The sequence below is a fragment of the Erpetoichthys calabaricus genome, chromosome 2 (assembly GCF_900747795.2).
Source record: "Erpetoichthys calabaricus chromosome 2, fErpCal1.3, whole genome shotgun sequence".
Classification (NCBI taxonomy): domain Eukaryota; kingdom Metazoa; phylum Chordata; class Cladistia; order Polypteriformes; family Polypteridae; genus Erpetoichthys; species Erpetoichthys calabaricus.
The window spans coordinates 63706844-63719837 of record NC_041395.2 but is presented as its reverse complement, the minus strand read 5'-3'; the positions used below and the strand labels follow the sequence as shown (position 1 = coordinate 63719837).

The 12994-nt window shown below is 36.5% G+C and overlaps 1 protein-coding gene across 6 annotated transcripts in view; it reads left to right on the top strand.

The window, feature by feature from the left end:
* Nucleotides 1-12994, top strand: part of nav2a (neuron navigator 2a) — a 327423-nt gene that overhangs the window by 290993 nt on the left and 23436 nt on the right. For all 6 annotated transcript variants that reach the window (XM_051923293.1, XM_051923294.1, XM_051923292.1 and 3 more), the window contains 6 exons: nucleotides 5364-5536; nucleotides 9652-9805; nucleotides 9977-10136; nucleotides 10235-10332; nucleotides 10795-10890; nucleotides 12419-12587. In XM_051923293.1, coding sequence (XP_051779253.1) covers nucleotides 5364-5536; nucleotides 9652-9805; nucleotides 9977-10136; nucleotides 10235-10332; nucleotides 10795-10890; nucleotides 12419-12587 — 850 coding nt within the window. The remainder of the gene's footprint in view (nucleotides 1-5363; nucleotides 5537-9651; nucleotides 9806-9976; nucleotides 10137-10234; nucleotides 10333-10794; nucleotides 10891-12418; nucleotides 12588-12994) is intronic.

The window sequence follows — 12994 nt, the reverse complement described above, 5'->3', positions numbered from 1 at the left end:
TCTATCTACAGCTCTACATACAAACAAGTTATACACACAATGTATGTGTGATATATTTTGTCATATAGTAAAAATGTGTTAAGGAATTATAATTCATCTATTTTCACACCTACACAACCTGTGTTATATATTTTTCATATGTTTTTACTTGCAAATAAATCATTGTTCTAAAATGAAGAACTAAAAATACTGCAATTGTATCATTCACAACTCTAGCCAAAGTTTAGAGTTGTCAGTTTATGTTTTTTAAAGTCTCTGTTACAGTTATCAGATTTTTTGACTTGGAGTTTTAAAAACTGTACTTTTATAATTAGTTGTGAGAATTTTTAATAATTATCTAATACTTTGTGGGAAATGTTTTTGAAGGGTTGTGAGCTGCTGTGTCTTAGTCTCAGGCCTTGAAAAGATATAAATATTTCTGACAGTATGGGTCTAAAGATAGTGTACAGTTTACTGATTTAAACACTTGCTGAAATTTGCAAGTTTCATGAGAATATAAGAAACTTGGCCAGCAAGATGAGCCCATTTAGTCCATCAGGCTCATATGTTTACTTAATAGCTAAGCTGTCCTAATATCTCATCCAGATACAGTACTTCTTATTGGTTGTTTAGGTGTTTGCTTCAAGCACATGGCTCGGTAGTTTGTTCCAGATTTCAACAACTCTTAGCTGATTTAAATTGTTGCTGCCATTTGCAGGTTTTTCTATGTTACTATGAATGGTTTAACTGAAGGCGCAGAGCAAAAATAGAAGACAAACACCATTCATATGACTACTGGCATATTTTGCCAGTTACCCTATCACCATACAAATACATCCATTAATATGGCCATGAAATAGTACTCTTGAACAGAATATACTCATATACAAAGTGCAAGCTTTTTATCTAACAATTAAAAAGTTAGTAAAATTATACTTTCAAATTGTGCTTTCCAAAAAAGTGCACGTGGGCGGCACGGTGGCGCAGTGGGTAGCGCTGCTGCCTCGCAGTTAGGAGACACGGGTTCGCTTCCCGGGTCCTCCCTGTGTGGAGTTTGCATGTTCTCCCCGTGTCTGCGTGGGTTTCCTCCGGGTTCTCTGGTTTCCTTCCACAATCCAAAGACATGCAGGTTAGGTGCATTGGCAATTCTAAATTGTCCCTAGTGTGTGCTGGCACTCTGCCCGGGGTTTGTTTCCTGCATTGTGACCTGTGTTGGCTGGGATTGGCTCCAGCAGACCCCTGTGACCCCGTGGTTGTGATATAGTGGGTTGGATAATGGATGGATGGAAAAAAAGTGCAAAGCAACAAGTTTTGTTAACTGTAAATTCTGTCTTAATACTTTCAACACTGTTGCCTACATCATTGCTTAGAGTGTATTGTTTGATTTTACCGTCTAGATGACAGCAAACACTATGTAATGTGCTGAGCTGCCATCACTGTCCTCAAAATAAATACTTTGCAAATGAAGTTTTGGAAATTGTTGATGACTCACATTCTGGACCGTCAGATAGAGTCAGACAGGTTGAAAAAAATTAATAAATATTATAACAGCCAATGACACCCCCCAGTACACACCGGAATTATTATAAAAAAGGTAAACTTCTGACAAAGTGATGTATTATAAAGTCATATTGCCATTGATATTAATGAACCCCAGTATCTCTTCTTCTCACACTTCAACAGAATAATCTGTTAACTGAACGAACTTATTGATAGTGTGTTAGAGAGAGGATGTGCAGCATTGCTCATAATGGTCATCAGTTTTCTTTTCATCGTCTCCTCCTGTACTGCCTTCTGAGCCTACCATTTTAATTACTTTGCTGATTCATGGGGGTCTCGGTTGAAGTGATGTTACAGGCCAGCACACCACTGCATAGAAAATTACACTGGCCATGTCAGAGTTGTACAAAATGGTTAAGGATGTCACTGCCCACATTAAAGCAGTACAATCTTCTAAGAAAAGCAGGAGGCTACTCTGTCCGTCCTGATATAGTTTCCCTGTGTTACAAGACTCTCAAGTACTTGTAGCTGTGCACCACCTCAACATTCACTCACTAAATAGTGACCAGCAGTAGGGGCTGTTTGGTGTGTCAGAACTCCAAAGATCTACCTTAAGAAACAACAGAAAGTGCCATGGAGTGTGCTACCAGATTATCCCTAAGTATGAATGAAGGATGAATCACCACCATTCCAGTTTGTTTTCTTTTCAGTTGATCACACATGTACTACTGTACAGATCTTACAATTCTTGGAATTTGTTTAACAAATGTTAAGTTGAAATGAGTGAACACTTTTAAGTTCTTTGACATTTCACTGTATTTACATCCTCTGTGTCCATATCCGAAAATGGGATCAATGTGATTGAACAAAATTAAGTACAATGCGTAACAAGGCAATAAAAAAATCTTTTGGCAGTTATTTTCACCATCAGTTATTATGAATGGCATTAATTACTTGTTGTAGCCCAAATAGAAGAGCATTAGCCTTCTGCTTGACCTACATGGCCCCAGCCTTACATGAACAGCATGGTCCTAACTTTTCTGACATAGAATCTTACATGGATGACTATTGGTCATCCGAAGGTCATGTGGTGACCTTTCACATTTTGGTGACCTCTTGAGGTTTTTATGATTTTCTCTAATGTTTGGGACTGTCCGTAGCCTTGTACCCTCTTCATAGTTCTACTGTCACCATACAAATACATCTATTAACATGGCCATAAAATACTAGTCTTGGACAGAATATACTCAAATGCAAAGGTAGCCAGCAGCTTTCATACTTAAACTTCTTGTTGCTGTAAAACATCCAAAGTGATTACAACTATCAAGAAAGGGGTTTTCTTTTTTGAATATCAAACCTCAATAATCATATACATAATACTGGCATGTCTAGTAATATGTGTGCTCAGTGGCTAAGTAAACTCATGAGGAATGCTGAAAAAGGTACTTCTAAAAAACACTGACAGCATAACCATAACGTCTATGGATATAAGAAAATAACAGAGAAGTGGGAAATTGTAAATGCCAAAATAGAATTGGAAAAACATGCTGCCAATAATGCAAACATCAATACTTATAATGGTGGTTTTTAATGTATTAGTTATAAGTCAGCAGCAAGGGTGGAATAAATAGAAGGATATTGAAAACGCCCTTATTTTTATGAGGTTTTCAGCCATAGTTACAGGGAATATTAGGAACATGTTAATGTGCTTATTTTTGAAGGTTACTACAAACCAGGAAAGTCTCAGAGAACTGGAACTAACTTATAAATGTACAAAAAGGGCATAGTGTCAGCCTGTTATCTTAACTTGTATCACGTGTAAATTAATGAAAGCAATAAAGAGTGTTAGAATAGAAAAGCAGAACAAATGGCATTGTCAGTGGCCTGCACAGGTAAAGTCAGGGAAATCTTTAACTAATAGAATGTAATTTTAAGGTGAAGGATCCAAATCCCTCTGTAGCAATAGCATGCTGCTTTGTAACTTGATTTTAAAGTATCACTATGGTACTGCATAAAAAGCTAACAAGCAAACTATCAGCAGAAAGGATTTTGAATGTGTCTTTGGACTGGTGCAAATAATGATTACAGTTTCAAGGATCTTTTTTAAAATTAACAAATGACCTGCAAGCATCAGTCTTTGACTACTTTTTGCTGTAATATATGTAAATTATTTAGGTAAATACAAACTAACCAAGTAGGTTAATTACACATAATTGCAGTAGGTATGTTATCTCATATCTAAGAATCGGGTACATTCATACACATTGCCCTTGACATGATGCATTAAAATTGTAAGTACATAAACTGATAGTTTTACTCATCATAATGTATATGAATGCAGTAACACATTTAGAGCTTGAGAGTGCACTTTATGCAAAATACTCGGGGGGGGGGGGGGGGGGGGGTTCTTGTAGACTTTTCACCTTGTATTCAGTTTTTAAGTGTGACTATTAAAAGCGTAGACAATATGTCTAATATCTCTAAAGTGTATATAACCTAGTGCCACTGCATCGTATGCCTCTTTCCATTTTTTGTCTTTTTTTCTTTTTTATAAACACCATTTTGCTTATAGACGGTTTCCTGTACAGGAGCAAAGGTGACTATTGTTTGTTTTCACCCAAATAGGCTAGCTGTCAAATAGCAAATGGCTTTTCATGTCTGTCATAATTTTGTGGTCAAGTACTACCTAGTGTTTATTACCAGCTTATTTGTCACAGAAGTCGAGCCATAGCCAAAAGTACTTTTCATTGCATTTTTACCATTGCTATTGCATCTGTTAAATCCAGCCAGATAAAAATAGATTAGTTTAATAGCTGATTCTTTTTGCTTTCTGTAGTGCTAGCCATTCTGTTTAGTTCCTTTTCCCATCCTCACTTGTTTCATCTAGGGAAACTGAAGGCTATCATTTTTATAAATCAAAGTTAGAGACTAAATTGCTATAATTAGATTTGTTATAAGTGCATATTTTTCATATTGTGTATCTCTTTAAAAAGTTAATTGTTTTTTATAGTTTTAATATTCTGAATATGGAGCCAGATTACTGTTGTGAATTGAAAGAAATGTAGAACATCATGCATCTTTTTTTTTTTTTTTTTTTGCAAAATCAGTTTTATATCATTTATCCAACTACAAGCTGCTTTTTACAGTACCTTTTTCATATCAACAGTGATGTCCAACACTAAACTTCCATTTGTTGTTTGTTTTTTTTATTTTTTTCTTTCTTTCTTTCTTTTCTGTTCTTTGTGCTTCCACTACATGTGGCAGGTCTACGAGGTAAGAATATTTGTTCTCACAAAGTCCTTTAGATTGCTAACATTAAGCTAAACATCACTAACCCATTTGAACCCTTTCAGGCTGTGTCTGTTTCTAAGAACTTCAGAGAAAATTCTTAATGATTCACTTTTTTGGTATCTTTAGAATCTACCTTAATCTCATAGGAACTCAGTCTGCATCTTTAATTAATTTTCTCCCTCTGCACAATTAAAGTTTAAATGTGTTTGCCCATTACCTCAATAACAATTTTTATTACTTCTTTGTCTTGACACTTGTTTATCAGAGATTGATGCTGTGGCTCAGGTTAAGATCTGCTGTTCTTTTAATCAAACTATCTTAAAAATTAAAATAGTAAACTTGTTTTGAAGAAATATTACTCAACTTAGTAAATTCGATAATCAATTTAGGCAGAAAATATGCATTTTGTACTACTGTTCATTGTTTATCAACTTTTTTTTTTAAGGATTCTAAAGTAGACCTTAAACATGTGCACAAAGTCGTCTTCTCCATTCACACTAAAACACTTCTGTAATTTAACATGTATTTTGCTCATTCTTTACCTGCCTGGTGCCATTTAAAAAATAATTTATTACATGCATATGTTCTTTCAGTTACGAAGCTCCTTCAAGCAAGCATTTGGAAAGAAAAAATCTCCCAAGTCAGCGTCCTCCCACTCAGACATTGAAGAGATGACAGATTCCTCTCTCCCATCATCCCCAAAACTTCTTCATAATGGATCTACTGCCTCTACCCCACTCATGAGGACCTCCCACTCCAACTCACTGTAAGTGATACCAAAGTCCAAAATATCTTTGTTCATTTATCAGAGGTCAACAAAGCTGGCTAGGCAGTTTAGATTTTACATTACTCAGATGGTGTTTTTTCAGTGGGGAATTAACCCAACATCAACATCCTTGGGACAGAAAGTGGTTTCCCACTTTATCTGCAGAAAGCCCTTATAGGCACATAATGAAAATGTAAACTCATTATAGATTACATCTGCAATATTATTCTGCACTGTGCTTGATGATGCCATGATACACCAGCTTTTTTGTGTTTTTGTAATAAATAAAATGAATTAGACAGTGGATAATAAGGTATATAAAACAATCCAAGGCTGTTTTTTGTGTTGTTTCCTTACCTTTGCATTTTAAATTATCATCCTGAATAACTCAGTTAAATCAGTTAAAATCTATGTGTGTGTGTGTAATATATCTCCAAATACGTTTTGCCTCAGATTATTTTTCATCTATATATATATAATATGCTATCGTGGCTGTCCGTTTGTCTGTCCAGATTTTAAATCACCTGTAGCTTGCAAACCGTTTGACCTATTGACCTGAAATTTGGTACACAAATACTATGTGACATCTACTATCTGTTTGCAGGGTGATGATTGACCTCCAAGGTTATTCCTCTTTTTATTTTTAATTTATTTTATTATAGAATCAACTCACAGCAGGGTGGCCGTGCAGCATTTGCGTACGTGCGCCATTCTCATTCCCTACTACCTTCGCTGTCACTTCCCCTATCTCTTCATATCTTAAATCATTCTTGAGGCAGATTGAAGACTTAAACCAGCTTAAGTGAAACATTAAAGAAAACGTAATTTCAGCACGAACACTGACTTAATCAGTTTTAAAGCAAAAAGATGCCAACGAAAGAAGAGAAGAAGAGGGCCGCTAGGGTGGAGAAAAGAAGAGCTGCTCAGGAAGCAGCAAGCGCGTCAACCTCTGAGCAAACAAATGCTAAACATACAGAGAAAGAGGATGAAAACTAGGAATGCTCGAGTCAAGTGTAGTCACTGCACGTTATTGTGCAGTGCACCGTTACTGGTAATATAATAAAATGATAAGGTCTGTCCATCTGTCATGTGAGTACATGTGAGCTACTTGGGCTAGAATTTTGATCTTGGTCTTAATCGAAAGCCTATGACATGATACTGTATGCTCTGGAAATTCAAAAAATTGGAGGTTGCTGCCACATTGGCAAGGTGACCTGTGCTTGAGTGTTTATTACAGCAAAGTGCTCACAAAACCAACAGACATGGCGGAAAGAAGACTAGCAACATCTGATGAATGTCAAGAAAATCACAGAGGCAGATTTGAAGACAGGACACAAGAAGGATGAAATAGACAAACATTTAACACAGAAGAGACTGGCTGTTTACTAGCTTTTTAGAGTTCTAATTTATCCTGCCACAGAAAAAAACAGTTTTATAATACCAAGTCTGTAAGGATGATGTCCGATGTTGTGTGGAGTTATTGCTGGTGTTTCTGCATGTTCAAGTGGAGGACTTTGCCTACATAGGAGTGCTCTTTGTGGTTTCTTACATGGTCCTTTGTCCGTGAAGTGCTATGATGCTGCCCTTCTCAACTTGCTGTTAGGCACATTGTTGTGCCCTCTGCAACTTCATAGGGATAACTATTACTCTGTCTGGCAAAAGAGTGTAGGAGTTGAAGTTCTCTTCTTGAATTAATGCTGGTTTTCAGTCTTCTCAGACAGGGTTCAATCACTGGCACAGAGCTTGGCAGAGTGGGTCTTAGAACTAGTTTAGGGTGTTTAGCTCCAAAGCTCTATGAAAAGTAGCTTACAAGCTAATGAAAATGTGTGAGCTCTTTGCTTCACAGAATGTGGATGGCTTCCCACCCTAAAGAGGGTACCTTCTCAGCTTCCAGGTAACAAGTAGAACAAATTGTCAGCTTTCAGTTCCCCAAAAGACAGTGCATTGTCAGCTTTTGGCTTCCCAAAGAGAACAGATTCTCTGCCTTCAGCCCCTCCAAAAGAGACAGAAGAAATGAGTGCAGCAAGTTGTAAAGGACTGAGTAACCTCTGGTGATTGAATCAAGGTATTTCCAGTTACAGCACCAGTGTCTGTTTATTGGAGCATTATTGTGTCTATCACCCACAGGTACAGTTCCGTTCATGCTCACATGCCTAAGATGAATGGCTGCCTTTTGTCTGAAGGAGTCTGTGCAAAGGTGTCCGCTCAACGGCTTTTACACTATTGTTATCAGATGATGTTCAGAGTATTGGTGTGAGCTGCAGCCATTCACTCTGAAATCGCTTTCTGCATTCCTGTTAAATCTGCTGTCTTAACATGCCTAGTTTGCCACTAAATCTTAGCAAAACAGGCAATACAGACATTGTCCTACAATGGCCACACTTGGGCCATCTGCTCAGGCCTTCAAACTGTTTGGGAAGCCAGGGTTACTGCAGTTACCCTAGCAAACATCATGCAAAAGGGTCACCAGCCCTGAATCAAACTTATTAACCAAGAGCTATGTACCTGCTCCTCTATAAAATGTTTCAGTTTTTTTAGTTGTCATTTATGTGGTGAGTGAATATACTTTTGCTTTGTTAGTGCTTTACAGTACACTAAATAGTTTTAAATATAAAAAGTAATTCAGTTATTCTTGTGTAATTTTCCTTTGCAGATAATGAAAATATCTTTATAGTTACTGAAACTGTAATTGACAGTTTATAATAAATGTGTCCTTTATTTGTGGGTGTCCTTTAAGAAAGCAGCAAGTAAGAGTTGACCCCATGCTGATACCCTACTGCACCTCGCTTAGAGCTCAAGTCTCTCAAGAGTTTAGCACATAATCTGTGCTCGAATAGAGACGCCACTCTGGGTACAGCAAAGACTTTTCTCTTGCCTTTAATTAGTGAGGTAATGCGTTCTTGGATTCTGTCCTTATCCTATGAACTTTTAATTCTTTCTTTGCCTCAGTTGGCTTTGCTTATCAGGCAACAATATTGTTTTAAGTAATGTCACATTTCAGAAGTCTAGTGTATACATGAGCTGTGGTTTTTGAATTCGCTATACAAGTGTCATTAGATTGCATAAATTAGAATGAACTTTTTTCCAGTTTATTAATCCATCATAAAAATGTAATTGACACTGCCTATGCAAATCACACATGCACATAAATCTCTTCCCTTTTTAAAAAGCTGGTTTTACATGTCTTTCTGAGAGACATTGTGAGATGCATGAACGTGTTGATGCCTGCCTGTGAGCTCCAAGGCTGGGTACAAATCTGACTGCTTCCTTGAGTTAGCTAATCAGTCTTCAAACAAAGCTGACATGCAGTCAAAGCATATACTGTACGGTTTGTTAAAAGATAATGAATAGGTTAAATGACAACATAGTAATTCTTTAATATTAAATACTTAACTGTGTTTAAGTAGCCAATCATTTTTAAGATTTTAAATATATTTACACTTATTGATTGATATGTTTTCCCTCTTCTAGTTGGTTTGTTTAACATTCATATATACAGCTTGTTCTTAAAGCCTGTGTACCTTCCTTATCCATTTCCTTAGTGTCCTTTACAATAACATGTATGCAAAAGGGATTCACACCAATGGAAGATTTGGCCAGAGGAGAAGCTGCTCATTGGCTCGGTAAAAGGAGAGCTTTTCCAAAAGTTCACTCTGGATGACAACAGGAATGATGCAAAGAGTGGTTCTGTTTTACAAGGAAACGCATTCTTTAATAAGTGAACATTATTTTGTTCATAGTACAAAATATTTAGTGTAATTTTCCTTCTTTTAAAAATAAACACAGCTTTTTCCCCAAATACCACACTTTAGACATCATACCTTTCACTATTTATTGACTGTCTCACTTGGGTGATGGGAATTGCTTCGTAGAATTCATGTTGATTTGTATTTCTTTTAATAAGTAAATTGCACTCATTGTTACATAGGCCCACCATTCTAATTGTTGGAGCACTTTACAATGAAATGAAATCTAGTCACACTATAAGAAAAATCTTATAGTACACAGCTTTATGCGTATAATTAGGAAATCTTGATTCCATTGATTCCCTGATGTTGACAGTTTTCTTTTAAATGATAGGCTGTAACTTAGGTTTTTCTCGTTGCCCGTTGCAGTATTTCTGAATGCACAGAAAGTGAAGCTGAAACCATCATGCAGCTGCGTAGTGAACTGAGGGACAAGGAAATGAAGCTGACAGACATTCGGCTAGAAGCCTTGAGCTCTGCTCACCAGCTTGATCAACTTCGGGAGGCAATGAACAGAATGCAGGTGAATGTTGCATCGAACCTCTCTTGTGTGCAGGCTTGTCATAACAATAGAATTTTGTCTTAGCTTCTTCTGCCACGTGTTTGCATTAGCTATATAACTTTTTAAAATGTCTGATTTGCCCAAGTGTCAGGTAAATCCTGATTGGCTAATTCATTTATGATCTTGTTGCAGGGTGAAATCGAAAAGCTAAAAGCAGAGAATGATCGGCTTAAATCGGAGACCCAAGGAAGCTGTACTCGGGCTCGGTCCCAGCTTTCCATTTCATCATCTCCTAGGCAGTCTGTGGGTCTATCTCAGCATAGCCTGAACCTCACAGAATCCACCAGTCTTGGTATGTGCAGACAAAAAAAATCATAATCTTTGGTCTGGGCTAAAAGCAAGCCCTTTTTAAAATGGCACTCTCAAAATGTGCTTTAATTTTGTTTGTAGACATGCTACTGGAAGACAATGGAGATGGTACCACTCGCAAAGAAGGACGACATGTTAAGATTGTTGTCATCTTACATGATGAAGTTAAATGGAAAGAGGTGACTTTTTACATAATACAAAATTCAAAAGCAAGATTTTGCTCTATATACTCTTAGATTTAGTTTGTGTCTATATATTTACATATTCATTATTCTGTCCATATGTACCAATGTGTCTGTTCTTCTCTGTTCTTTTCTGTGTCTCTTTAAAATAAGCCCATTCAGTTTCTAAGATTTTATAGCCGAGTCTTAACCTTCTCCAATACTAGACAGTACTCACTAATCATCTTTTTTTTTCTGCTTCATTTAACGTCTTTGTTACACTTTTTAAAAGAGTTTCATTAAGTTTGTCTTCATTTTTGTTTAGATTGGCTAGAAAGTAAATCAGTTGTCTAATCATTAACACTTTATTTTGTATTCATAATCCATCCAATAAACACACACACACACACACACACATATATATATATATCCTTCATATATGATGTGATAATTTTAAAACTTGAGATGTTGCCTTTGCAGGAATCTAGACCACGGCAGTATCTCGTTGGCTGCATTGGAGTTAGCGGTAAAACTAAATGGGATGTGCTGGATGGTGTGGTGAGACGTCTTTTTAAGGTAAGGGGAAGACATCATTATCAAGACTTGTAAAAAAAACTTAATACTGCTGAAAATGCATCATTTAATCTTTGTGAGTCATATTTGTATCCTGTAGTCAAAGTTATTTAGATGTCTAATCTTTAAAAGTGTTTATTCATAATAGTTTCCATATTGTTTCAAGTACTTGTCTTTGCCTACTGGCTATTGATGTGACTACTAGTAGTTATTGACTACTGTTCCAGCAAGTGTTAATGATTATAACTTTTAAATAATGAATTGTAAGAAATTTACCATCTAAAACTTAAATTCTAGTTTTTCTGGTTAGGGTATAAAGGTTGAAAATCACATTAAGCACTCAGTTTTTATACAGGGGTATATCATTGCCTGTACAGCGCTGCAGTTGTTTATCGGAAACCTCAGGTGATATTTCGGCTATACAATCTTTACACAATCCTCTCCTAAACAGATACATAGGGTTCAGTTTTCTTTTACAATTTTGCACGTTTGCTTCACAGGAAATTTTCCTTAGCTTCTCTTTATATTTGAATACTCTGCATTGTGCTGCTTATATTGAAATGTTAACAGGTATAGTAAATTGCATAAAAAACAGTAGACATGATAGCCTGTGTAGACAAAATAGGAAGGGTCAATGAGAGAATCCATTGGCAGGCACATTTAACTCATTTCACAGTAACAACGTGTCATAATCTTTACGTTTCAATGTCCTCTGTGTCTTAATCCTTTTGGCCCTGACATCCTATTACTAGTACATATATATGCAGCCGTTTTTGTAAAGCACAGGTATGTTTGCAGCCGTTGGAACCAAGCGTGCTACTATTAGTGTAGACTGGAGAGACTGGCATACAGTCCACAAAACACGGGAGTAAAACAAGTAGTATTGAAGGATTTGGCAGCTATTGTATAATAATAGTGATAATTTTTTTTTTGTTTTTACATTTTTGAGCTTCCTAGACACCCCAAAGTTAGAATATCTCAAAATAATTTTTCCCATAAAAACAGAAAATCCAGGGCTGAAAGGGTTAAGGAGGTATAAACAATATATGCAATGTAAATATTGTGCCAGCTAAGTTGAAAAAATTAGCAGTTTAAATTTTTTGCCAAATGATGTTGAATATTACTATTATGTCTGTTCACTGAGAAGGGCATTTTATTATGTAGCACTTCCCCACATAAAATGAGACCCTCCTGTAAATTATGCCATCCACTAGCTAGCCTTACATTTCAGTCCAACTTCTTTCAAATCAAGTTGATTGTGTAGTGTAAATCTTTTAAAAGGAGTATGCAGAAAGTTATGACTAGTTAACCAACTGCACATGCCAACACAATGATAACATATAAAAATCCTTAAGATGATCTAAATATTGCCAGATGAACATTAGGGAGATCAGGCCCTGGAGTCTGATTATTCCTTTACTGTTTATGATATAATAATAAAATACAGCAGACTATAGGGTAAGGTTGTAGTGTAAAATTAATTAAAACCTAATAGTGCTCTGATTTAATGTGTCCCATTATTTTTTTCCAGGAATATATCATTCATGTTGATCCATTAAGCCAGCTGGGTTTAAACTCTGACAGTGTTGTGGGCTACAGCATCGGAGATATACATCGCACAAATGGAGCTGAAACCCCTGAACTCTTACCATGTGGCTATCTTGTGGGAGAAAACACAACCATAACCGTCACCTTGAAAGGTAACAAAAAGAATTAGCATGCTAGTTTACTCGTCAGTGATTCAGTGACAGGGTAGGGTGTAGATAAGTTACCATTTTTTTCCTTTTAGAAAGAATCGTAGTTCAAAATTCATGTAATGTTCTCTGTGATTAACCAGTCAGTAGACTGGTTACATACATTTTCAAAATACCCATCCATCTGTTTTGTAAACCTGCTTATCCTAAACATCTGGAACCTATCTGTGCAAGCATTGGTGCAAGGCAAGAAGAACACCTGGATAATCCATCACAGGGTGAACACACACAGACACATACACACTATTGAAAATTTCACTATCCTGCCTGCCTTTGAACTGTAGGAAGAAATCAGCACCTGGAGAAAAGGCACTGTAGTACGGGGAGAACATGCAAACTCCTCGCAGGGATTA